The sequence below is a fragment of the Pimephales promelas genome, chromosome 10 (genome assembly GCF_988280905.1).
Source record: "Pimephales promelas chromosome 10, fPimPro1.hap1.1, whole genome shotgun sequence".
In the NCBI taxonomy this organism is placed as follows: domain Eukaryota; kingdom Metazoa; phylum Chordata; class Actinopteri; order Cypriniformes; family Leuciscidae; genus Pimephales; species Pimephales promelas.
In genome coordinates, this window is record NC_142778.1 from 17201442 (window position 1) to 17229379 (window position 27938).

Below are 27938 nucleotides of genomic sequence, written 5' to 3' on the forward strand. Positions count from 1 at the left end.
GCCTAGACTACTTGTTCTGAGCAGGTGTTGTCAGTGAACAGGCTGTAAAACTGTTGTCTAAGTTACAGACTGATACTAATTAAATGGGAAACGAATCGATTACCTAACGTAACCTCGGTTCTCTCTAGATGAGGGAACGAGCATTGCGTAAGCTAGCTTACGCTACGGGAAAGATTCATCTTACATCAGTCAAGTTGTCATAGTTTTTGTCAAACAAGTTGTGAATTTGTTGTAACATTAAAACAGGAGATCATGACTTACTCCGTGCTCCAAGTGATGTTCGGAGCTCCAGTGATTAGTTTCATCTGTGGGACGGGTGAAGAAACTTTCGGAAGATGTTGTAACAGAATCATATGAACAATTCCAGGATATGCTTTTTTTCATTGGTTGTTGCGTTAAATTTTACCCAGATACAATAGTGCCCTTTTCTGATTGGCTATTAAGTAGCACTTCTCTTTTTTTGATTGGCTGATGCGTAGCAGGGTCGACTGCTGAACTCCAGGCGAGACGCGCTTGATTCTCACGTGAGAGCGGCGCGGCCAGAGAAATTGCGTATATTAAATATATTATTAAGTTTTTCCGCATGAGAAATACAATGTGTGACGGGAGTGTGAGACAAAAGACTGAAACGAGTGACTGTCATGCTCAATGCGTGACACACTATAAAAAAAATATTTCACACTGACTCCACATTTAGGGGGGCCACAAGGGGGTCCAAGCTTGTTGTCGCAGGGGCACTGGCCCCCCCAGGCCCCCGCCTAGAACCGCCACTGCTCACACACACACACACACACACACACACACACACACACACACACACACACACACACACTTTCTCTCTCTCTCAAGAAGCAAAAACATGACTGCTAAAGGTTGTATCAGCGATGGCGGGGTAACATCACTTAACATCACGAGTGATATTCCCTTAGGCCACGTCCCCTTGTCTCCCCAAAGTATTATAAGCAATCATGCGCATCCCGTGTGCAGAATGATGCACTTGAAGCAACACCAAGTCACAGCACGCAACGCTTCACATTGAAAAGAACATAGCGAAGGGATGGTATCTATAATCTATGCTTAGTAGGGCTGCACGATTTGGGAAAATGTCATATTGCCATTATTGAGCCAATATTGCAATTGCGATTTGCGACTCCGATATAATAAAATGGTTTCATGAGTCCAACTTGCTTGGTTCTAAAGTAAAATGCACACACAGATTAATGTTTATTTCTCAACTCAAACTAAAAACAACAACAACAATAAATGATTGATAACACCTATAATGATCAATAAACCATCAACCAAACCAACATAACAGTGATTCCATCAATTGAAAGCCATCAACTTTTAAAAAAATTATTAGGCTTAAAAAAAATATATAACAGCTTTTAAATTAAGTGAACTTCAAACAATCCCCACATAAACCCATAATAAAAAACATATTTACCTGTGCCCTTCCTGTCTTAACAGGTACAGAAATTGAATAAAGTTATCAAACAGTCTGCGCTGCCTGAATCATAAATTATATATATAATAATCCTTATTAAAGCTACAAAAGTTCTTTACTCAAGATCAGTGAGTAATTTTCTAATTTCCCTTTGTTCTTTTAACTTTACTGAAAGAACGCTTTATTCGCTGCTGGCCCTTTAAGAGCACCCGTTGCCGAGACGCGGATCTCACACGCGCCTCATAGCACAACTCTTTTCATCCATAGAGTTTTCTTATGTTATGAAGATACTAGACAAAACCACATTTTGGCATAATTGTGTGTGCTATTGTTCGTTCAAGCTCGAAAGAGAACTGTTTATTCTGGGCTGGCACACGGTCAGTGCATGCGCATTATGCGAGTCTCATCTATTCTAATCTAGGGCACTCACAGGCAGCTTTTCACATCTTGTCGTGCAAAATGCGAAAAGGCATTTGAACCAATAAGAGGGGGATCTTGTAACACTAGTCAAAGGATGACAAAAAAGAAGAGATGCTGCGCTAATAGCCCTACTTTGTTTATTTCATATAAAATCGCGGAATTTTGCGTTATATAATTGCATAGGTTTGAGATCGCTATTACGACTGCGATATAATTAATCGTGCAGCACTAATGCTTAGTGTATTCTAAAGGGCAATAAACTCCACTCCAGCAAGATAGTCATTTTATGCAAATCATAGACCTTTATGCCTTATCTACAAATAAAGTATAATATTGGGAACATTGATCTTGAAGAGAGTGTCGTCGTGTTACTGTCGCAACCGAACGCGACGCGCTAATGCTGATGCATGGAGAATGACTGAGGCGAGATGACTTTCCGTTAACTTTAACTTAGAGACTAAAATATTAATTTTACCACACATTAAGCTATTGAATGACTTTAGAAGTCTTGGAATATAGTGTGAAAACTTGATTGTGCTTTACAGTTTTTTATGCCTTTAGTGGGGCTTAACAAAATAACACAATATGCAGAATGTCGGACGTCACTTAGGCTAAACTGTTTTTTATAGATAAAACTATTTACATTCGGCAGTCATGAAAACAAATCTCAGATAACGGTTGACTAGGTAACAAATGTGTAATTTTGCGCCGGAGTTCTCCTTTAACTTACATTAGCTAGCTAACTACGAACGAGCTAACCAGATAACATTAACAAATTGACAAGCACTTACTGGGCACAGTGGGCAGAATGGCTCTTCAAATGACGGACGAAATTGGAGGTTGTCATCTGACTGTCCGCGATCTTAACGTTGCATGTCTTGCAAAGCGCTGTTCTTTTGCCATCTTGTTGTAAGAAATTCTTGAATCCAAAAGCGACGACGACCCTCGTTATCCCTCCGGCTGACATGTTGATGTGATCTGATGCAAGTGGGCGTGGTGTGCGCGTAAGGTATGAGAAGGCATGACTGATGATCTCTGATCCAGTCATGACAGCGCTATTCTCAGCCTGCGCTCCAGCTGGATCAACTTTATTTTTTTTTTACATAATTTATATATTTTATATTCAAACTGAAAACATGATGTGATTAACACTCAAGTCATATTATTACATGCAAGTGTGTTTGATTTATGGACCAAATTTTCAGATCAAGTTTATGGACCAAGTTAATTTAATTAATAAACTAATTATATAAAACTATTAATGCACTACAATTAAACTGGTTATATGCCTTTACTTATAAAAATAAAAAAACTTATTTAAAAAAATACCAGGCTTAAGGCATTTATTTTTTATGCAGGCCATACACACAGCAGTGAAATGGTTAAGACCCCTCCCCCTACAAACACACACACATACACAGACAGGCAAAGACAGCATGCTCAGATTGAGCAAGACCACATTCAAACAAACATATCTGACTTTCTGTGGGTCCTAGCTAATGAGTGTCAATTAGAAAGTTGTCCGGCTCGAGGAGTACAATATACATACCGATTTTTGTAACTGTAGATAAAACTAACAACCCCACTTTTGTCAAAAGGTGGCGCTACTGAGCCCTCACCACGCCCGTTTCTGAAACTTTGCACGTGTCTACTGGCTAATAAATGTGATGTGTCTGTCGAGTTTCATGCAATTTCAAGCATGCTAAGGGTCTCAAAAGCATCCTAAAAGAATGGTAACGTTTGATGCGTCGCCACGGCAACAGTTTCAAAGATATCAAGAATCCATTCACAGGTCTACATCTGCCGTATGTTTACATTATACAGATGACGTTTGAAGCAAATCGGGTAAAAATAAAAGGGTGATATCAAAGCATTTTGAAAGTGACACACTTCCTGCTGCCAGTTGGTGGCGCTATAACTTTGACTCACAATAGTCACATCCATGTGATTGTCCTCTTACAGCGAACACACTGCTGAAGTTTCATCAAGATCAGTTAATGTATGCTGAAGTTATAACACACTTCCTGGTTCACGTTTCTCGCCATGATTTCGTTTCCTCGCCACGGCCAAACCGTTCGAGATATAAAAAATCCCCTCGCAAACTTTCATCCTCAATGTCTTGACTTCATGCTGACCGAGTTTTGTCAAATTTGAATCAAAGCTCTAGGAGGAGTATTTAACATTCCATTGCGAGCGTTTTACAAACAAACCTCAATAGCCGACTTCCTGTTGGGCTGGGGTAAAAAGTAAAAGCGCGAGGTATAGATGAAACTATGAGATCAACATGTGCACAGAGTTTCATATTATTACATACAAACGTGTTTGAGTTATGGACCAAGTGTTCGTACCCCGTTCCAGGGGGCGCTGACGAGCCGCCCTGCCACGCCCGGGTACCAGCTTCAGCCCGGCTCTGATGGCCGCGGGTTCTGACCCATGTGCAAAGTTTCAAGAGTTTTCGAGCACGTTAAGGGCCCCAAAAATGCCCAAAAGGTTACAAAATAATAATAATAAATAATCCTTAGGAAAACAATAGGGCCTTCGCCCTTTCAGGGCTTGGGCCCTAATGACTCTTTACATTAAGATAGTAGCCTAGTGAGAACAAGGTGTTGGGGAATCCCTTTTTTTCTCTTTTTCATCAAACCACAGTTTTTGCAAGTTCTGCAATTTCATCGCATAAAATTGCATAAATATCCCACATATTCCATCGCATTTTTAAAGAAAACGGGCCACGTAATCAAGGATTTTTGCCCGCAACGATGACACAAAAAAATTCTGCGTTTTTCTGGAAGGACTGACACTATTGCACACAGTAGCAACCAGCATAATAAAGTGCACAGTGCACACTATACTTCATTTTAAAAGTAACAAACTATGTACTGCCATGGTTTACATTTTTCTACATAAAATAAAATGAGCATGTCTAGTTTCTAATATCACTGCGATGGTGAGGGAGACACACACGTGTCCAAACCTCAGCCAGGTGGGCGCTGAATAAATCTCCCACAAAAAGCACGGAACAACATTGGCATTACTTAAAGAGCCCCTATTGAAATGTTCCTATTTTTGTTTTAGGAGTTCCCAAAAACAGTTTAACGTGCATGCAAGGAAAAAAAAAAAACTTTATTTGTCTTATAATATGCATTTATTTTTAACTGATTTGCTCAACGACTCCCAAATGATTCGTTCGACGATTCATTTTCCCAAACACCACCTTTGAGTGACACGAATCTGCGGCGATTGGTCAAATGACCCAGTTAGTTGTTATTGGTAAACCGTAGGCAGAGACTGTTGGAAACGCAACGCCCATAACCAGGATTATAGCTTGTCAAGTATTGAAAATTATATATAGTGTTTGAACAAATGTGTCAGAAAAAGTGCACTTTCCACACGGCCCCTTACTCACTTCTCTGTCAAGAGTAAGTTTTCCCGGCGAAACTCATATTGCGGGGGCTTTTGAAGGGCAGTGCTTATTATATAGAGCGAAGTCATATTTGGCTAAGTCGTTCAGGAGGTAATTGCCATTTTTCAATGAATGTCTGGTGAATATCAAAAACAAAACTAACTTTACCCTGCTTAGAAGCTGAGCGGAGTGTACACAACACACACAACACAATATAACTATATTGTGCATGCTACAGAAAACATAACAGCAAACATTATTAATATTACTTACAGATTGTGATTCGGAGGAGGATGAACCTGATCCATATACACTGGATACTGAGCCCTCCTTCATGAACAAAAGGCTTGCGAATCCACATTTGAATTCATTTAGGTTTTTGAATTTTTAATGATTCATCATTAAAATGATGAGAACACAAGGTTCAGGCGTTGCAAATATGAACTCTGACCACTGATTCTTCACATACTCGTCCCTGGACAATGGAAACAAGTGGCTGAACTGCAATGTAGAACACAGCGTCTTCTCAACATGATGCGATTCAGCTGAAGTATTTTAATGTGTTCTAGACGTCACTTCAAGTTTACACTTCCGTATGCACACGCAGTTGTTGGGAGCGGCCAATGACCTGTCTACGTCACGATGTAACAGCTTGTTTCAAAAACAATTCATTTCATAGACTCAGAGTCGACTCTCACCTTTGAAAGACAATAACTTTATATACGGTGCACTTTCTGATATAAATCTTTGCAGGATGTTTTCATTCCCTTAGAGCTATATTCCACACTACATGAACAGTCATTTTCAAAAATCCATGATAGGTGCTCTTTAAACACAGCATGATATAAAGAAGGCTTAGTTACTCTTCAATGGTGAATGTTATAATGTTTAGACATGTATGTTTGAGGATATCTGCTGAAACGTAGGTACAATAATGTTTCATAGTTTGGAGCGGATTTGGATTGGTTCAGTAAATGTCCTCTGCACACGCTGAGTTTGAGTCACTCACGCTGTGGGTTTGAAAAGCAAAATATGCTAAACATTATAGGCATAGGTTTTCTCCATTTCATAATGAATGGAAATGCTATTCATCTGTTATTATTTTATGCAGCCCATACATAGGCTATAACAATGCACTACAAACTTGGTGTTCATATATATTTAATAATTGTAACCAGAAAAATAAAAAATGTATTCCCAAAATCGTGCAGGCCTAGGCTATAGTTTCTCTTGATATTAGCATGTTCATGTGTTTATTTTTTACAGGGACCAGATGCCACTGATGAGTACTGCTAACTTCAACATTAACAGGAGACTCTGTACATGAATATGGTAAAGTGAAAAATCAAACACCTGGGAAATGACAGGTATGTACTATGTTTCAGGAATGGCACAAAGTACGACTGTTCAAGCCCTTGTGTTTAGATTTGTCCTTTGTTATGTATTTTTGGATTATGTTGTGTTGTAAATAAATCAAAACAATCTAAAAGCCATTCTTTTTAAATCTCATTCTTTGTGCAAGGCTCCTTATGGCCCCATAGGCCCTAATAGGGCCATTAGGAGAGGGTCTTTGTCTTTCTCAGGTGTGAAAAGCAGTAATATTAATGGGTGTTTAACGCCTCCCGCATAAAGCTATCTTACCCAAAACACGTCATGCAAATTTTAAAAGACTTTATTGGATTATCTGAATGAGTAATCAGGGAAATTTTCACATAGTTTTGGAGCAAATACTCTAGGCCATGTGATACAATTTTCAAAAGTATTGTCACTGAAATAATCAGTATGGGTTTCATGACCATATTTCAGTGGCAATATTTTTTTTTTCACAAACCACGCATTAATGTCATTATCTCAAAACATTTTACATACATGCTGCTGACATATTATTGTAGCAGAGTTTGTGCTGAATACAGTGTAATACTTTAGCCATGAAAATGTCACAAGTAACAGAAAAAAGCACAAATGTCAGAGCATGTCAGAACACCTCCAGGACCCAGAAAGCACGTCAGGCCCCAGAGGGTTAAATTCAAACAACCTCAATTCACACCTTCATACACATTTGTTTATTAAAGCTGTAGTTTCACAACCTTGTTTAGAAAAGAAAATCCATGATGAGATCAGATGGTGACGTCATGATTGCCATGGATGGCACCACCCGCTCTTTTAAAGTAACACCCCTTCATCCACAGCCTTCTTCATAAATGAGTTAGCTGAGTGGGTGAAGAAGGGTAAGAGATGTTGATCACACTGTGTGTTTCTTTATACCTGTCATTTAACGATATCTCTGTAGCATCAATTGTCAGATCAGGTACCTGTCAGCTCCAGGGACGCTTCAAATTGAATGGAATGTACCAGGATGGAGATGTTATACTTGGAGGCCTGTTTCAGGTTCATTTTTTCACAGTGTTCCCAGATCTGAATTTCAAAACGGAACCAGAGCCACCATACTGTGAAAAGTGAGTCTGGAGCCAGACTGATGGATAGCTATAAAAGAGGATAGAGGCATATTTTTTAAATAAATAAATTCTAAGAACAAATATGAATCACATTTAATTCGACAGCAGTAATGCTGCCTTGACAAAAAAAAAAAACTGAATTGAAACTACTGTGTTTTTGACAAGTCCGCAAATGATGTTTGAACTCAGGTGTATTTGAAATGTATTAATGGTTCTATTAATTTGTATTATTATTATCTTTTAGTATCACTAAATGTCAACATTTAACATTTGTGTTTCCAAGATTTGATATGGAAAGCTTCCAACAAGCACAGACTATGGCTTTTGCAATAAATGAGATCAATACAAATCCAAACCTGCTGCCTAACATCACTCTTGGTTACCATCTTTATGACAACTGTGTGAGACTAGGAATGGCGTTCCGGGCTGCCATATCCCTGGCTAGTGGGATAGAGGAGTCCTTCTCCAACCTAAACTGCACTGGCCCCCCTCCTGTGATCGGGATTGTGGGGGATCCAAGTTCAACTCCCTCCATTGCGATTTCCAACGTTCTGGGACTGTTTCGAGTACCTATAGTAAGATGTAATGGAAAAAAAAGTAAAAGTACACTGTATGCATATGTTTGCACAAGTTACATACGGCTTTCAGGCGTATGTAAATATTATGTTTCTTCTCATCTCAGAACTTATCATCTGTCTGTGTATTTAAACGAAGATAAAAGCACTAATCATGTTTTGTTGTTTGTCAATCTATTTTTCTGGCTCATGTTTTCTCTATTCCCTCCATTAATTAGGTTAGCTACTACGCCACCTGCTCTTGTTTGAGTGACAGGAAAAAGTACTCCTCTTTCTTCAGAACAATACCCAGTGATGCCTTTCAGGTGCGGGCTATGGTTCAGATCTTGAAGCATTTTGGATGGACCTGGGTTGGTCTTGTCTACAGTGATGATGACTATGGCATCTATGCTTCTCAGTCCTTTCAGCAGGAAATGCAGGTGTTTGGACATTGTGTTGCTTTTTCTGAAATCCTTCCACATGATAACAACCACAGAGACATTCAACGTATAACAGGGGTGATTCAGGCTTCTACAGCTAGAGTGGTGGTTGTTTTTTCCACTTCATCCTTTCTGTTGCCTTTGATGGATGAGGTTGTGTTGCAGAACATAACAGGAACGCAGTGGATTGCAAGTGAAGCTTGGGCCACCTCTCCTGTGTACCACACTCGACGTTTCATGCCCTTCCTCAGGGGCACACTGGGCATTGCCGTTAGGCGTGGAAAAATTCAGGGGCTTCATGACTTTCTGCTACGTCTTTGTCCCAGGAATGATCCAAGAAATAATATTTTGAGGATCTTCTGGGAGAACATGTTTGGCTGCAGTTTTAAAACAGGGGATAAAGATGGAGAGGAAGTGAAAAAGGTGTGTACAGGACATGAAGATCTGAACACCACAGACACACCATACACTGATGTTTCAGGTTTGAGGGCAGCGTATAATGTCTATAAGGCAGTTTATGCCCTGGCACATGCGCTTCATGACCTGATGCAGTGTGATGAGGGTAGAGGACCATTCAGTGGGAACAGCTGTGCCAACATAATGAACCTGAAACCCTGGCAGGTAAGACCCATGGGTATAGTGCAGATTCCCACCAGGCATATAGACCAGCTAAATGTGGAAAAGTAAAATATGTGCTCTACTGTACATTAATTCAAATTTCACATAAACACATAACACCTGTTCTGTCTACAAACTGTACAGCTTGTTCACTATATACAGAAAGTGAACTTCACCACAGGCTTTGGGGATCAAGTGTCATTTGATAAGAATGGAGATGCTCTGGCTATCTATGATGTGTTAAACTGGCAGCCGACCTCTGATGGGTCAATAGGTATCTATACGGTTGGTGTAGTAAATGAAGGGGCGGCAACAGGGATGGTGTTCACACTGGATGAAAAAGCAATTTACTGGAACTTTGAGACAAAAAAGGTAACTAACTTTGCATGTTAATGTCATAATTTCTGCATTTATATAGTCCTAATGATAGTCAATGCTGTGATAAAACAAATACATGAACGGAAAGGCAACACTTATTATCTAAAAGAGGTAAACATGAATGATGATGTCTGTTGTAGCCCCCACTGTCTGTGTGCAGTGAGAGCTGCCCCCCAGGAACCAGACGAGCCACAAGGAAGGGCCTTCCTGTCTGCTGTTTTGACTGCCTGCCATGTGGAGATGGAGAGATTTCTAATACATCAAGTGTTTAATCTATTGAGTAGTTTACTGTTGGCAAACAGTATTTGACTGTTATTTGTGAAAATATCCCAGTTTCATTCTAAATTCTTGCCTTCTTCTCTTTTTCTTCATCACAGATGCTATTGAGTGCACAATGTGTCCAGATGAGTTCTGGTCCAATACAGATAAAGATCAGTGTGTCGCTAAAGATGTAGAGTTTCTGTCCTATAAAGAACCTCTGGGTATCTCTCTGACCACTGCATCTCTGCTTGGCACCTGCTTCTGCGCTCTTGTGATGGTCATCTTTGCTCTTCACCATAACACTCCCATAGTACGCGCCAACAATTCAGAGCTCAGCTTTCTGCTGCTGTTGTCACTCAAACTGTGTTTCCTGTGTGTGCTACTGTTCATTGGTCAACCGCAGCTGTGGACATGTCAGTTAAGACATGCTGTGTTTGGCATAAGCTTTGTCCTCTGTATCTCCAGCATCCTGGTCAAGACTATGGTGGTAATAGCTGTGTTCAAGTCATCTCGACCAGAAGGCAAAGGTGCGATGAAATGGTTTGGAGCGGTTCAACAAAGATGCACAGTTCTAGTCCTAACAGCCCTCCAGGTTGTGATATGTGCAGTCTGGCTATCAACAGCATCCCCAACACCCCATAAAAACTACCAGTACATCCGCTCTAAAATAGTATATGAATGTGCTATTGGCTCAGTGGCTGGTTTTTCTCTTCTGCTGGGATACATTGGACTATTGGCAGCAGTAAGTTTCCTGCTAGCCTTCCTGGCGAGAAATCTTCCAGATCATTTTAATGAAGCAAAGTTCATTACTTTCAGTATGTTGATCTTCTGTGCTGTGTGGATTGCATTTGTTCCAGCATATGTGAGCTCTCCAGGGAAATATGCAGTGGCTGTTGAGATATTTGCTATTTTAGCTTCCAGTTTTGGATTACTGGTGGCCATATTTGCCCCAAAGTGCTACATCATCCTTTTCCATCCAGAGAGAAACACTAAACATGCCATAATGGGAAGAGAAACACAAATTAAATAGTTTTACATGCTGTCTGCATATCTCTGGTGTACGCATTTTTGACCAATCAATACCCTGCTTGTAGACATATGTTATAAATGTTCCCAATGCATGTAATTGAAAGACTTATAGTACACGCAGATGACTCATTTACAATCCCTGTTTTGCATATTTGATTGAAACATGATATAATTATAAAAGTTGCTGATTTACTCAACAGAAAAAAGTAATGTAACAATTACAGGGGAAAAAAATACGCATTTATGATTTTTCTAGTTTTTAAATTGCCTGGGTATTACTGATGAAGGCCTATTGTGTGTTCCATATTTTTAGTCAGCCCTATTAACACTAAAACATATATGTATTGGATATGAATACAGAAAAGATATGGATCACAGGAGATCATCATCTCGCTGATGATATATGCAGGACTTCTGGCCATTTTTGCACAAACAATGCTCACTTCTTCCAATTGACTACATGCTCACATTCAGTCCATCCAATTAACAACTGATCTATAAAACCAAGTTCCCTCCTCAGAGTATTTGTTTCTTTTCTCTTTTTTTCCACTTCTATGAAATCTCTTCATATAACAAACAGGCATTATCACTATTAAAGTAACACCAGGTAACTTTTGCTCTCAGGGTCCCCCTACAGTTGGGTTACTGTCGTAAACATGCATTTGTTGACAACGATGATAGCCCTGAAAACTGTAGGAGGAGGTCACATGCAGGTGTTCTGCTTGCGTCGCGTGTGAAATGTCTTCATACCAGGTACAGTGGCATATATTTCATCATGTCATATGAATATAATTTCATGGGTTTCATTTTTTTTTTCTAATGACAATTGATCGCGATGCTCATGATTACAAGCCACCATCATTATTGTAGCCTAGTCTATTGGTTACCATTTTACTGAATCTATATGATACTTCAATGCAATGTTTGAGTGGTAGATAATGACCAAATATCAATATAATATCAAGCTACCATAAATGAATCTGCACATTTTACAAATCGATTTGCATTATAGCTTTAAGGCAAGAAAAATAAACAAATATCATAGACATGTTAGGTATCCTAAAATATGGTTTACTTCAAGTAGTATAGCCCTATCCTCTTGCACTTTGGTCCCTATCTGGTTGCCAGTTATGTATCCTCTTCTATTTGTTCGGATGTTTTTTTATGTTTTTATGCTGTCTATGTGTTTTATGTGTTTTACATTTGCTTATGCAGCAGTACCATGTCTCTAAACCGATTTTCTCCCATGGGAGACAAATAAATGAACTTGACTTGACTTGACTTGATGATTTTGTACATCTTATACATTTACTTGCAAGAATGTAGCTCCTACCTAACTTGTACAAGCCGTTTAGATGATAGCTAACCATCAAAAACTAGAATATCGTTTACTAGCAACCAGATAATTCGCTATTCTACTATCATTATTTGATTCATGAAGATAAACGGTGGATAAGATAGTTTCCGTAACATAGTCAGGGAGACAAAAAAAAAAAAAAAAAAAAGATAGTATCCAAGCAATATAGTCCAAAAGCATGACAGCCAAGTCAGCATCGGTTGGGCACCCGTCCTCCTCTTTCAGCTCACGCCAGCGAGAAAACGCGGGCCCGATGTTGATCCTCGCTCTGCCTTTAACGCGATCACTTTCTCTTTTTGCTTAGCTCCAATAAAACCTTTCCTTACTTTGCTATTCTATAAATACAGCCTAAGAAGTTGCATTATAATATGCCATTATGTATGAATTTCAGGGGTCATTTCTTCTGTCCGTGTAACAGAATTTCATGGGGTCATTTTCTCCACTTTCACTTGACAGGTACTGGGTGCATCGAATATTTCAGGAGACAGTGGTAATGGTCTGTTCCTGTTGGAGGCTTGACAAAGACTGAACGGAAACTGGGTGTTTTATTGCAGTGTTTCCCAACCCTGTTCCTGGAGGCACACAGACACTATACATTTTTCAACTCTTCCTAATCGATCACACCTGAATCAACTTATCAACTCGTTAGCGGAGACTCGAAGACCAGAAACATGGGTCAGAAAGCGAGACATCCAAAATGTGCAGTCTAGGTGAACCTGGAAATGTTGAGTACACCGTTTTATTACAGAAATGTGAAGTATGGGTCCCCAGCATACAGAAACTGCCGGATGCTACTTTGCATATGTTGAGCAATTAGCATTATTAGCTTAATCGTCCATTTTGACCAGATGTTTTGCACTGTATGGCCAATTTCTACAATATTTGAGTGGTAAGTTTTAGAGGATGCTGATTTCATTTCTGACATTTTCAAAGAAATGTCAGAAATGTCTCTTTCAAAGATTTCAAAGAGCTAATTTTATTGCATATTTTGATTTATTTAGGCAAATTTTATTACTTTCTGGCATAAATTTAGGTTATTTTTATAGTAAACAAAATCTTACATTTCAGAATCATGAGTGCTCTTGTGAATGTTTATGCATTGTTTTCAGGGTGTAGTGAGGCTGAATCCCCTCCTGACACTTTTAAAGATTCAAAATTGCTTTTTGGATAAATAATGAATCTTTGTTAGGCTAAATGTTATGCATTTCTGGAGGAAAAAGCAATGCGGGAATTTGACATAACTTGGATAATGCAACTGTACGTTACATATTAATGGGGTAGCTTTTTCAGAAAGCCAAATGAGATGTGTGGTGGCAATTGTCTTGTACTGAATAAGAGACAAAAATGTAACAATTGTTTTTAACAATTATTAATTTTCTAGCAAGGAAAGGTCAACAGTCATACAGTCATTACAACAAGTGCCTGCAGTGTGTAGGAAGTAAGATCCCTCTCTTCAATGTAGGAAGTAAGATCATGATGGTCAGTAAAGCTGACAGCATTGACACTCATGGTGAGGCCGATATATCACTTATATCTTACATGTTAGATGCTGTCAGACATGGGGCTTCAACTGTTCGCATTCTCAGTGATGACACAGATGTCTTTGTGCTAATGGTTTATTGGTGTTGGGGCCGGTGTCACTACTAACCTACAGATGGAAAAATGGAATGGTACTGTTCTCAGCATAAATGCAACTGCAGAGAATCTGGGTGACCAATGTGGTTCCATTCTGGCCATGCATGCTCTTTCGGGATGTGATGCCTCCTCATATCCTGTCAGAAAGGGGAAGGTGTTTGCACTCAAGGCCATGAAAGTCGTACCTGGTAAGCTTCTCCACTTTATTGGAGAGGCAGAAGCCACAGATTTACAAATCACAAAAGCAACAAGGGCTTTCTTTCTGCTTAATTTCCGAAATTTCCGAATTTACCGAAAGCGCAAAAGACCCCCAGCACTGAAGAAACTACCTCCCACAGAGCGCAATATGCGCCTTCATGGAAGACGTGCCGCCAGAATCTGTGCGCTATTAAGGTTGGTGTGATAAAGCAATCCACCCATAATCAGCCTGTTGGGTGCTGTCTTGCCTTTTCCAGGAATTCCAGTATCTGCTGATGACTCTTTTCTCCCCCCTTTAAGAATTCATGAAGAAGAGCATACATAACCATAAAGGCTCGCATGGCCTTAGGCCAGGCCTTTCTATTGAAGATAGATGCCAGGCCGCCAAATGACGCACCTATCAGCTCCTCAAGGCCTGTTGAATTCATCAGCTCCCCAATTGAGCCTATGAATGACATCAAGGTGTGCATCATTCCAGGGCTGAGCAACACAGATGCCCATCGCTGTGGGTCACTCCATTTGATCTGGCAAGCAATCTTGTACAAGTGCATGTCAAATGTTATATGACTGTAGCTCATGCCAAGCTGCTTGAGTGATGTGTCCAGGTATTTAATGGTACGGAGCACTGTATCAGGATGAGCAGGAGGTGAGTCGAACAATGGTCCAAAGACACTTAGGCTGCATTTACACTGCTGGTCTTGATGCCCAAATCCGATTTTCTGACTATATCAGATTTTTTTGACGACCTGCTTACATCATCTTTTAAAAGTGACCCATATCCGATTTTTGCATTTACACTATACACTGCTGAAACTATCAAATACAGACATTCTGACCCGTGAAATTAACAGCACAAACTTCAATGGATGCAGATCTGATTAAAATTATCCATTGTTTTATTTACACAATATTTCAATAAGTCATCAAAACATTGGTCTCGTACGGCGGAGAAAAAAAAAAGGAGAGGCTCTAGCCACGAGCACTTAAAACGATGCCTCATATCTCGTGAAATGTCTTCAAAAACGGATTTATTTCTGTAACAATCCTGCATTTTCACCTGCACTCTTCACCCCAAAGACTCAAAAGACATGAAACCTCCGCATTGCTCCACTGTGTGTATCCTTTTTAATGACGTACGACTCGCATTACCGGGGAATATCCGATTTGTCTGCTTACATGGCACATGCAAATGCACGTATCTGATTCATATCTGATTTATTACCACATATGAATGTGGCCTGAATCCGATCTGAGAAAATCGGAATCCATGCGTTTTTTTCCTGCTTACACGTTCACTGGTCATATCCGATCTGTGCCACATGAGAGGAAAAAATCGGATTTGGGTCACTTGAACCATGCAGTGTAAACGAGGCCTCATAGTCTTCATTCTAGACACACCTTCATCACTGTGACGATCTTGCACAACATTGTAGGCCGACCAGTCCAAGGGAAGAGGATTAGAATGGAGCTGGCAGAGCCAAGCAGCATCCCTCCTCTGTGCTCTAGAAACCCTCTCTTGAATGCTCTCTTGGACAGTAGCTGTTCTTGGCACTTCTTTCAGAGCGGGTGAAGTCAGCTTCTTAGGGCCTGTATAATGTTCAATGACTGCTGTTAGCTATCGGACAGAATTTCTCAGCTTGGAGCTTTGTCAGACGGGGTACTTTTAACTATGTAATCCCACCGTCGGGAGTCGCCACTCTAGGGAACAGGATCCCTGCAGGATTTTGCACAAACTGAGTGGCCATGGCATGTGTTGTGCGGCAACCATTGGGTGTGAAGACTACAAGATCAAAATTATCACCCCAAGTGTGAATAGGGCCAATGCACCTCTCCATATTTGGCAGCTGACTTCCAGAACCAGAGGACCTCATCATATGTTACAACAAGACCATGCTCATTTAGGTTCCGAACCAGTTCTGAACTACCATACTTATTATGAAGTTTTACTGCTAGCCCCAAAGTTGTCTGATTCCAGCTTTTACTGATGTGCTGCTGGATGCATTGAGCAAGTGTGAGTGCTGGTTTGGTCACTGTTTCTTCCCTGGACACAAGACTGGATACAAGCCGTAGGAGAGTTGGACATGTATCTTGAATGACCCTTTCATGCCTAAAGCTGCCAAGGTCGTATTCACGAGGCAATGGAATATTCTGGACCTCTGCCCGCACTTTTCTGACAACCTTGTTGACATCACCATCGTCATCATTGGAGAGGCCAGTTTGTACTACCAATCTGAGTGTTTTACCAATGTACTGCCTAAAGCCAACAATCGTCTGGCATCCTTCAACTCTCAGTACAATAACAGCATCACCATAATAATCACACAGGTTGGCTAGCATTTGCTTCCGGCACAAACTCCCAGAATTGACAACAAAAACATCATGTAATTCAGAGACAGTCCAAGTCACTGTCTTGTTTGCACTCATGTGGTCTATGACCGAAGCTAGGCAGCTGTCAATTGGTTTACTAGCAGTTGCACTTGCGTCAATAGGTACCTTCCTGAAAGCATTGTAACACTTGGAGTGATACTGAGCATCTGCTGCAGGTAGGTCCATGATGCCATTCACCCGTAACTTCACAACTTCTGCCCAATCATCCTGTCTTTCATCACATTTAGACAAAATCACATCTTTGAAGGATGGAAGGCCTGGTCTATCTAAAGTCTGAAATTTTTTAAGTGGATTCCACCTGTTAGGATTTTTAGAGTCTTTTTCTTCACAAATATGACCACAGAACAAGCACTGTTTTGAATACTCAAAGGCAGAGAGTTTAGAGCGAATGATTTGCTTTCTGGGCTGACTCTGACATGAGTCTGACTTCCGTTTGCTATCATTTCTAGAGCGAGAAGTATATGAGCTGTAGCAAGATTTGTGACATAACACAGAAGCTGATGAAGGACCATCTGTAACAATAATGTTTGACAAAGTCTCATGTCTGGCTGTGTCTCCGAGCTCCTCGCTCTTAATTAGCATAGTAGCGATTCCTTTGGACCCAGATATTTTAAAGTCACCATCTTTGCCACTGCATGGTGCAAACAGACACTTCTTTCCCAACATTTTGACCTGATCAAACTAATCTCTCTTTGTTTTGAAACTCTGAGAATGTTCCTCCGCAACAACTTGGGAAATCTGCAATAACACGAATATCAACTGTTTTTAATCCTTCCTTATCAAACCTGATGTCAAAGTCTGAATTTTTAAAAAAACAAGAATCCAAAATTTTAATATAATGGTAACAAATTTTAGAACACCAGATTTACCCACAAAATGGATCTGACTAGAAATTCACAATGTATTGAACAATACTGTCATTACAACTCTTTCCACCTTGTATCTTATGTGAAAACATTCATGTCAACATTAAAATGTCAACATTAAATCCATTTACTGACTTTGTAATTTACGAATATTAAGGCGATATAATAAAAATAATATAATAATTTTTTTTTTTAAATTAAATAATAAAAATAAAAAAAATAAAAATATTTGCAAGGTGAATTTCGACTTTAAAACTAGACTATGCTCCCTTGCTTTTACAACATACTTATTACAAATACAACAGCTAGCTGCAACAGTTTATTTCATAAAACAATAATCAGACCTCAAGAAATGTAAACAAAATTTGGTTACATTCACATCAAAGAGCAAGGGCTCTTGTGATTTCTGAAATGTGAAATTATTGTGTTTACCTGAAAAATAACCTAAAATTTTGTCTGAAATTAATAAAAAATGTGTCTAAATGTATCCAAATTTGTTTTAGAATTACCATTTTTGAGTCTGATAGTGCCAGAAATGAAATCAGCATTCTCTAAAACCTTTTAAACCACTCACATATTGTAGAAATTGGCCATAGACTGCAAAATATCTGGTCAAAATGGACGATTAAGCTAATAATGCTAATTATGAAATTTGCTCAACATATGCAAAGTAGCATCCGGCAGTTTATGCTGGGGACCCATAATTCACATTTCTGCAATAAAACTTTGGTGTACTCAACAGACTGTCCACAGCCAAAGTCAGACTGTCTTCTGCTGTCTTCATTTGGAGAGCTGCCAAATCTTCCATGACCCTTAAAAGGTGTTTCTGTCGTAGCCTGCTTGCTCTCTTCTTGGCCCTTTTTCTCTTCATCCTTCTTTTCCTCGTCTGTAAAATATAGGCTACCTTATCTACAGCATTACATTTTCTTCAAAAAGCAATTATTATCTAATACATAAAGGCTCTCTACTCTAAGGCACTTAATACATCTTCATATCTTAACATATATATATTAGTAAAACATTTGTACTCTTTTTATATGGTTAAGTATCCATGCATATTATCATAATAATTGGTTGCTTTTCATATACACTTTTCCAATACATTTTATGCAGCATTTCTACTTGGGTTACATAAAGATACTACTTAAGCAAAACAAAAGTTAAACAAAACAAAGTAATTGCATAATCATCAAGTTAAAATACTTTTGTCCTAATTTCTTCACTTGCAAGAAATAAACCCTTGAGCTTTTATTTAGGAGAAAACACCAGCTGACCAGATGATCGCGTGAGCAAAGTAATCACGCAGCACAAACTGGATGCTATTCTAATGTCAGTTATTATAATGGCGCAACATGGTGTGAATGAAGCTAAGCCATATCATGGTTTTAATTTAAGTTCGTTGGCAAAATATAACGCTAGAGACCTTAATGTTAGGTTTTACATTTTACATCTTTACATAGGCTATCTGTGTTGGGAAAAGGGAGAAGAAAGAGTTCGGCAAGGCGGATTTGTACTCGCGTTCAGCGCATCAAAAAGCTGCTTTCAAGTACTTCACGCCCTACGACCTACGCCACTGAGGCTGTTTCAAGACGGGCGTCGTTTTGCTGTAAAGACAGGCACTTAGTGCACACGGGCATTATTAGCACAGGACCAGAGACAGAGGGATGAAGAAAGCAGATTTGCTCCATGAATAGTCACGCTTACTCATTTGAGCACTCAAACACACCAAACCAACAATTGCTAAAAACTAGGGCTGGGTAATAAATATCGATTTCTCAATATTAATCGATTCTCATTTTTACAAACCGATATCGATTCTTAAATCTCAAGAATCGATTAGTCATCCTGTTTCATTTGAATTAATGGAACATTGTATTACGGCTGCGCGCATCCAAAAACTCATAATAATCTTTTGTCCTTTGTTAATATTGATATGAAACAAAGTCTCAATTTTCAAATTCCGTCCATTTTCTTTACAATTAGAATTAGAATTTTAGGCTTAATAATACCAGTCACAGCGTGAAATAAACATGAATGAGCATCTGAAAGTGAGTTAAAAGATAGAGTACAGCTTATCGAAATCCGTATCATGTCACATTGATTCGCTCAATCAGCATTTCAACCGTGGAAAGACGTCAGTTAAACAGCTTGTAATCAATGTCATGTATCGTCATATTTACCTCAGAAAACCCACATAAACTCGTTAGTCAGCTAGGAAAAATAACTCTAGAGAGGAGCATTTTGCTAAATATATACACCATATTACATATGCATTATAATCTTAATGTTCTTCAATTTTTAATGCATATTTGAATAAATCTGGCAAGTTTTTGACAGCCACCATTTAAATGTTTATATTTCATATGATCTTCTTATTCTAAAAATAAATAAAAGTGTAATTTAAGTGTTTGTATAGCTACAAAATAGTTAATTATTACCTTCATATTAGGCTAATGAAGCCTATAGGCTACAACTAGACTCCCATAGTTTACAGCATTAGTTAAGAGATTTGATTTCCTTGTGAAAATTTGCCATTTATTGTAACTGATATCCAAAATAATCAATATTGAATCGAATCAGAATCTAAATCGAATCGAATTGCAAGCTTGTGAATCGAAATAGAATTGAATTGTGAAATTTGTGTCAATACCCAGCCCTACTAAAAACACACTGGCACACGGGCATTATTTTCTGTGTGTGTGTGTGTGTGTGTTAGTCTGATGGATTTCAGACTTGATGGGTGTCTTGTTACGGGTGCAGTGCCGAGTTTGGATTAGCTACGCAAAAATAAAAATGTCACTGAACTTTTGCTGTGTAATTGGCTTTATGCACAGCTCCTGAACTTCAGCCAGCTCCTTGTTTCCTGTCTGCTATTATTGGACAAATTTGATTAATTCAGGTGTGTCTGATTATTGTTGCCATGACTACTGAGGTCAGGCACACCTGAATTAATCAATTTGTCCAATAGGACAGGAAACAAGGAACAGGCTAAAGTTCAGGAAGTAGTGCAGCTGTGCATAAAGCCAATTGTAACAATGAGCACTCAAACACACCAAACCAACAATTACTAAAAACACACAAAAACTGATTTTGCACGGGCACTTTGCACTAGTTATCTACAAATTTTGCATTCCTAAAAATGTTTTAATGTAAATTTTAATTTGATAAGCCAAAAAAGGATAAACTGATTGAAGCCTGCAATGTCCTCCGAGTGTCTGCCAGTGGATCAAATCACTGATATGATAAACAGGCTTGAGTAGCATCTCCTTTGTAAGCATGTTTATCCTAAAATGTTTGTGAAACTCAAAAAATCTGGAGGTAAGGTTTTGTTACTGTTTTGGAATGTATATAATTTATATTAGGGAACAATATATTAGAAATTTTCTTTTGTAATACAATATCTTTATGGTAAAACTCACCTACGCTGTTCCAAAAATATTTGTTGTGATACAGGTGGAGTTTTACACGTGATGTAACCCATGGAGTGGTCTACAATGCATCGCCTTTATGGTGGCAGTACCATGGGGATGCCTTGTTGAGTTTCAAACACCCTCCCACTGTGTACATTTGAGACATTGCTGGACGTGTTGCCAGACATGTCAACAATCACACACAGTAGCGATTTTTCAAGCCACATGATGGGAGGGTTTGTGAGCCAAGTATATGTGTGTGAGGCAAATATATCATTGGCATCTGCTGGGAAATTGAAGGTACATCCTGACTGGGTCAACAATATAAAGATGAAAGCAAGACTCAACCCAGAACCATCAACAATGGACAATTTCTTACAACCTCATCCAAAAAGTGGAACATCAGATCGCTTCTCCTTTTATGATAGGTTCCACCAAAAGAGCCAAAAATGACCAGGGCCGGCGCTCCGCACACGCACATCACGCACTGCGCGTAGGGCACCAAGTGCTTGTGGGGGCACCAAAAAATCTGGGTCGTGAAAAAATCATCACAATAGGCTACTAGTATAAATAACAAATGTTAATATACAAAAGCAATACAAAAGTAATATAGGTCTAGACCAAATTAGTGGAGAAAAAGGTGAATCTCCTGTGCCAGTCTCCCTCTGGTGCCCCCCCCTTCCCCACCTCGCAGTGGTCTGTTCCTCAATCAGTGTCAAATTTGGCAGACACCTGATCGACATCAGACATGGCCTCGAAAAGGCACCAAGAGTCGGGGGCGGAAAAAAAAGGGAAAAGAAGAGACAGCGGGGTGATACTCGTTTGCAGGTAAGAAAATGTTTTGAATAAAAGTGTTAGTTTTGTAGGCGCCCTTGTTTCGTGTATGCATGTCCAGAGGGGCTTCGCTAGTTGTGCAAATGATCCAGGGCTTTGCCCTGCATGTAGAATCTTTTTTTTTTTTAACGGGGGTCCAGGGGTTTCTCCCCGGGAAATTTTTTAACTTGAGCTGTTTAATATGCAGTTAGTTTGTTTGAGAAGAAAAGGAAGACCGCTTAGATACGTTTTTTTTTCGTTGTTGTTCTATGCGGATAATGCGGTTAAAGGCCCAAGGGCAACATCTGTTGATGAAACTGCAATTAGAAAAAAAAAAAAAAAACCACAATCTCAGTGTTTGTATATTTTCATTTGGAGTTGTCAAATTATTATGGCTGGGAAAAGCTTAATCACATCCAAAATAAAAGTTTCTGTGTACTGTGTATAATTATTTTGTATATATAATATATTTTTTAAACACATACATGCAAATGTGCTTTTATATATATATATATATATATATATATACAAAATAATTATACACTGTACACACACATAGGCCTATATCATTAATGTAGACACAACAAACTTTTATTTTGGATGCGATTAATCACGATTAATCTTTTCCCAGCCCTACAAATTGTGTACAGAATTATTATATTGTGCCTCATCAGACCTCATTTAAAGGTAGAATAGAGTTTTGAATTTTAAATGTTCCAGTGACACATAGGCCTAAATAAAAGACTAATGAGTGCAATATTTTTGTATGATGGTTATTGATTCAGTAGAATCCCTGAATATTTTGTCTCGTATTTCTGAATGCAGGGTCAATGCTAAAATACATGCAAGGAGCAACTCAAGGCCAGGAGGAAGAAACATAAAGCAGTTGTAGCCAGTTCCAAATATGTGTTTTTCGTAATTGTGGTGGTTTTTGGTATTTATAATTTTAACCTTTTTATTATTTATTTCTTTTCATATTTGGTGCCATTGTTAATGTAAATTTATTTATTTGCAGCAGTTGTTTTGGAAGTAAAGAGAAATTCTGAATGGTTGTTATTCCTTGGGCATTCCACCAAGCATTTGTGCTTAGGGCACCCAAATGGCTAGCGCCGGCCCTGAAAATGACCAGCGGAGAAATTACGGAGTCTGAGGCCCCGTTTACACGAAGGGAAAATGCAGATATTTCCCTGCGGATTGGCCTCTCGTTTACACGAAAACTCCTTTTTTATCACAGAAAACGATTATTTCTAAAAACTCCAGCCAAAGTGGAGATTTCTGAAAACGCTGGTTATGTGTTGTCGTGTGAACTGGGAGAAACAGCGTTTTAGGTTCTTTCTTGTCGATTCTGCTAAATACCCGGCTTTGTGTAAACGTGGCCTGAAAATAATCCCTGAACTGGCTTCTCTTATCAACACCTCAGAAGCTGAACAAGTGAATAGGGAGCTGCCTCAAGTCGGAATTCATTGTGTCAGATGAGAGATACCCATGTTTTCATAACGCCTGTACTTCTATCTACACAATACCAGGAAAAACTCTGCATTTTTGAAAGAAATGCAGAAACGTACAGAGGAAAACATATACCTAGGACTACATGGCAAACTGATGTGGGGCCAAAAAGGTAATGATGTGAAATTTGAAGTAATATGTACGGTAACCCATTTTCATTATAGTGAATCTATAATATTTACTGTGGAGTAATGTATTCATAAATAATTGCAGAAACAAACATACGACCAACAGAAGAACAGGGCAGATATCCACATGGCCCAGCAAAAGTTGACACTATGCCTGAGGAAGGGAAGAAGTTTTCTGTGGCGTTGTTCCCCATTGAGCAGATGCGCAGGGTAACTGTCGCCTTGCTTTTGGCTTGCTTTGAGCTTGCTCAGTTGGGGTTATTTAGTGTTTAGCAATGTTGTTGATCTATGTTGTGCTACTTTCATGTTATCAGTGTGAAGCTGCTTTGATACAATCTGTATTGTGAAAAGCGCTATATAAATAAATGTGACTTGACTTGACTTGACTTAACAACATTGGAATTTTCACACCACTGACAACCATGAACAACAATAAGAAATTAAAGAGTACTATCAACATGTACTGTTTATAGTAATCCACCAAACTTTTTCATCATTAGGAGACAATCTCCAAACTGTATGCTGTAAAGAGGAAAGAAGATGATGTCATTGCCAGGATTTCTCGCTTTGCCATTTTATATCTGAGAGACCTTGAATCTGTTCTCCCCCCTCATCTGTTGAGTGACACAAGCAGTATAGCAATGCCGTGGCTAACTGATAATGTAAATATGAAATGCTATAAAGCTTTAGAAGTTTTCTTATCCACACATTTAATGTGCATCACCCCATATTGTATGTTTATATACCGTAACAAAAAAAACTTTTTGGTTTTTGAAAGGCTAATTGCCACATTGCTCAGATTGCGGAAGAGACTAAGGATGTAAGTTATTCAAACAGAACCTGTGACATTTATAGTTTGTTATATAAAGACTAAAACCTGTGATTTTGGCTTTCAGGTCATGGCCCTGAACACAGACACATTCATTCTCTGGCACAGAGCATCGCCCTGTGATGCATACATATTATAGTATGCAGGGCGATGGGGGCGCGCGCAGGCGCAGCGGCCAAGAAATTTCCCAGCGGGTCCCTCGTATGGCTGGTTACGTATGTGTCGTTTTTTGTTTTATCTACATTATGTCGGGCAAATAACATCTACAGTTGGCATGAGCTCCTGGAAATTGGTCTAGGGGTGTTCACGGACAGTGTATTATGCTACATTAGGCATTGCATGGACACTGTCACAGTGGACAAACGGATCCGGGTATATCCCAACCAGAAGCCATGGATGACCCGGGAAGTCCAGCAGCTGGTAAAGGAGAGGAACATCGCCTTCAGATCCAGAGACAGGGCTCTCTATAGCACGGCCCGATCTAACCTAAAGAAAGGCATCAGAGAGGCCAAATCAAACTACAGGAGGAGGATTGAGGAACACCTGGGCAGTAACAACAGCAGGCAGGTGTGGCAGGGAGTCCAGCATTTGACCAACTAAAGGCCCAAACTCAGAGCTGCTGAAGGTGACATTTCGTTGGCAGAGGAATTGAACCTCTTTTTTGTCCGTTTTGAGGTGACACCATCAGAGACAGCCAGACCACAGCTCACAGCAGCTTAAGTTGCACAGTGGAGGAGCATGAGGTGAGGCGCACACTGAGGGCCAGTGGACCTCCATTTCATATTGCTGTAGACTGCTTTTTCATATGTGAAAGATGTTATTTTTACTTAACAGGTTTATGACATGACTACAAAAAACATTAGACTTTAACACAAGTCAATATCTGACAATATCCGAGCTCGACATGGAAATTCTGAAGTAAGTCATTTCTACTGTAATTCTTTTTACACCCTATTTCATGTAATTGCAAATTTTGCTCAATACATAATGAGCAAAAATACATACGTAAATACATAATTTGCTCAATTAAAAATAATAACTTTGCAAAATATTTAAAACAATTTCAGAGATGCTTTTAGAAATATTGCATCCTTAGAAGATTGGACTGTGTCCAGTCCAAAGCAATGGAACAGAGATGATGGAAGGAACTGTGGTGTTTTCGTATGCACAGTGAGTTAACTGTTTTTAAATAAATGTTGTATGTTGATTTTTTTTTTAAATATGTTTTGTAATATATATATTTTTTTATGTAACTACTTGATTCTGTTTAATCATTTTTGGAGTAGATGGCAGAGATGGAAGCTAAAAATATTCAAATGTGCCAGGAAATTCTGCACAATGAGCAGATGGAATACCTTCGTCTTTACCATGCTTCGTGCATGGTGAAAAATTTGCAACCAGAGGTATTGCTGGGAATTTAAAACAAGGTTTACAGTTTACAGGGTTTTGCAAAGCTTAACATGAAAAATTTTCCAAAGACTTTCCACCTGAGGTTAAAGCAGTCCAGAGTGCAACACAAAACAGCTGTATGGCCCAGGATGCTGATGTCTGCATTTACCAAAAATATCGATCAAAGTAAGTAATGACTATTTCATTTCCATACTGATTTGATTGAGCAGTTACTCATTGTTATCATTTATCTGTCTGCAGAGTGATGCACCCACAAATCAAGTCTGGATTCAGTGTGACCTTTGCCAAAAATGGCTGCATGCTGATTGTGCTGGCATCAGTATTGAAGCGGTCACAGCATAAACATCATTTAACTGTGAATGTAACCATGTGCATACCTTTGAGAAATATGTTATACCTTAAACTATAGACCCCTTTTCAGTTGGTAAACATGGTGACGTTTTTATGTGGGCGGAGCTTAGGTGGAGGCAGAACGATCCCTCTGGCCGCTTCACTAATGCTAGTTAGCAAGTTTTATTAGCTTGTTTTTTAACAATGACTGGAGAAAATCAGATTTTATCTTAATGTGTAAAGTCACTCACTGACCAGGACCGTGATTGTTATTTCCAAAAGTTATTTTTAACGGACAGAACCAGATTGGCCGACCCATAGCCGCCTACACGCTCACTCAATGCATGGACGATCTGACAGGATTAACGTTACGTTACTTTGGTTGAGTGGCCTGACTTCTACACTTACCTTATAGAGAAACCAATCGTAAAGAGAAACTGAGGGCATATAAATCTTTAGATGCCAATAACTATGTGCTAAATGGTCCTGTACAAGACTTGTGTTTATGATTCGCAGTTCTGCCGAGCCAGGGCAGAGAAGACGACAATGTAAAGAGTGTCATTACGGTGCGATTTTAATCATGTGAATATTTTCTAGAAATAAAAAAATATAGATACAGTATATCAATTTTTCATTGATACTTGCACCAAACAACACAATAAGATGACATTTAAAAATAATAAAAGTAATTTAAGCTACTTATTATGTAGCCGAATCTGTGCTGGTTTGCATTGGCCGCCTCCAGTTTCCACTTTGTTTTGCCTCCAGCTAGCGCTGTGACGTAACTGTGATGTCGGCGCAAAAGGGGTCTATATCTTTTGCATAATAAATTACAATACATGTTTCAATGCTACTTTGATTTTAGAGAACATGGGCACTCTTGAAGCAGGGCTGTTTGGTTGACACTGTAATAGAGGATCAAGAGATCTTGGTAAATATTAAAAATTACTAAGCGAACCATTTTGCTACTTATATTCTAGTTGTATCATTTTGAGTAGTTATTTACAAAGATATTCACATTTCACTTTTGTAATGGTGTTCATGAGATTACATAATTTATAGCAATGTAATCTGTTAGAGCTTGTTGTGGGGCACTATAAATTTAGATTAATAAACACACAAACACACACACACACACATATGTCTTACGCTTGTCAAACTTCTGAAACTATATAACATTCCAGAATTTACACAAAGGCCTGAGGACTGACAATCCGATCCAACAGGATGTTTTTATTTAAACATCCAACATTTTCTCCAAAGCTTAAGATCAGTGAAAAGCTTAGTTTTTTGATGAAGATCAGGTACAATTTCATATTGTTGCCTTGTTTAACAATTTATATAGTAAAAATAAGCTAGTGTTATACAGATGTTATACTGTATACAGATGGATAAGATGATATACTGTATGACAGACTATTTGAACATCTCACATTTCATTACATCCGTATGAAAAATAGTTTCGTTACATCCAGCAGAAACATTTACAAAGTTACTTTTTAAATCGTAATACGTTTTTAAACCATATCAATGTTAATAAGTACAACTTTAACAATGCTTTGCTACAGACTGAGAGGATAACTGAAAGATTGTACTCAATAACACAATTGCCCAGAGACTCCCTGGAAAACACAACCTAGATTCTTGATGTTTTGACCCCTGAGGTACATATATGCATAAATGCACTGTACATGTACCTTTCATAACGACATCTTCTTGTCTTTTAAAGCTAACACTGTTAATTCTGCACAAGACTGACGGATTTCACAGGTTTCAGGCAGAAATGGCTTTACAGTCAAACTTTGCTTTAGAGTACGTCTTTATTATACTGTTGTTGTTGTTGTTTTTCTCTCCTTAAAACATTTACAAAAAACATATACCCCTGTCCTATTTTTCTTTTAAAGAGTGAAACAATCAAATCCACCATGGTTTTGAAGGCATAATCGTCCTGTGTGATGAGGAAGGTCAGCTACAACTGAGCAACTGTGCTTTTGGTCCAAGAGCTGGGGAGGCCCTCTGCAAAATCTGTTTCATGCCCTGTTTCCAAATTTTGTTTTTTGTAAAG

The 27938-nt window shown here is 38.9% G+C and overlaps 1 protein-coding gene and 1 pseudogene across 1 annotated transcript; both read left to right on the forward strand.

The window, feature by feature from the left end:
* Positions 1-6716: 6716 nt before the first annotated feature.
* Positions 6717-12235, forward strand: LOC120486031 (extracellular calcium-sensing receptor-like). Its single transcript, XM_039681870.2, has 6 exons — positions 6717-7723; positions 8007-8298; positions 8517-9338; positions 9480-9707; positions 9854-9977; positions 10091-12235. Exons 1-6 carry the CDS (start codon positions 7503-7505, stop codon positions 11002-11004), a joined length of 2601 nt encoding a protein of 866 aa, XP_039537804.2. The 5' UTR covers positions 6717-7502; the 3' UTR covers positions 11005-12235.
* Positions 12236-16296: 4061 nt separating this feature from the next.
* LOC148977380 (uncharacterized) lies at positions 16297-24256 on the forward strand (annotated as a pseudogene).
* The last annotated feature ends 3682 nt before the right edge of the window (positions 24257-27938 follow it).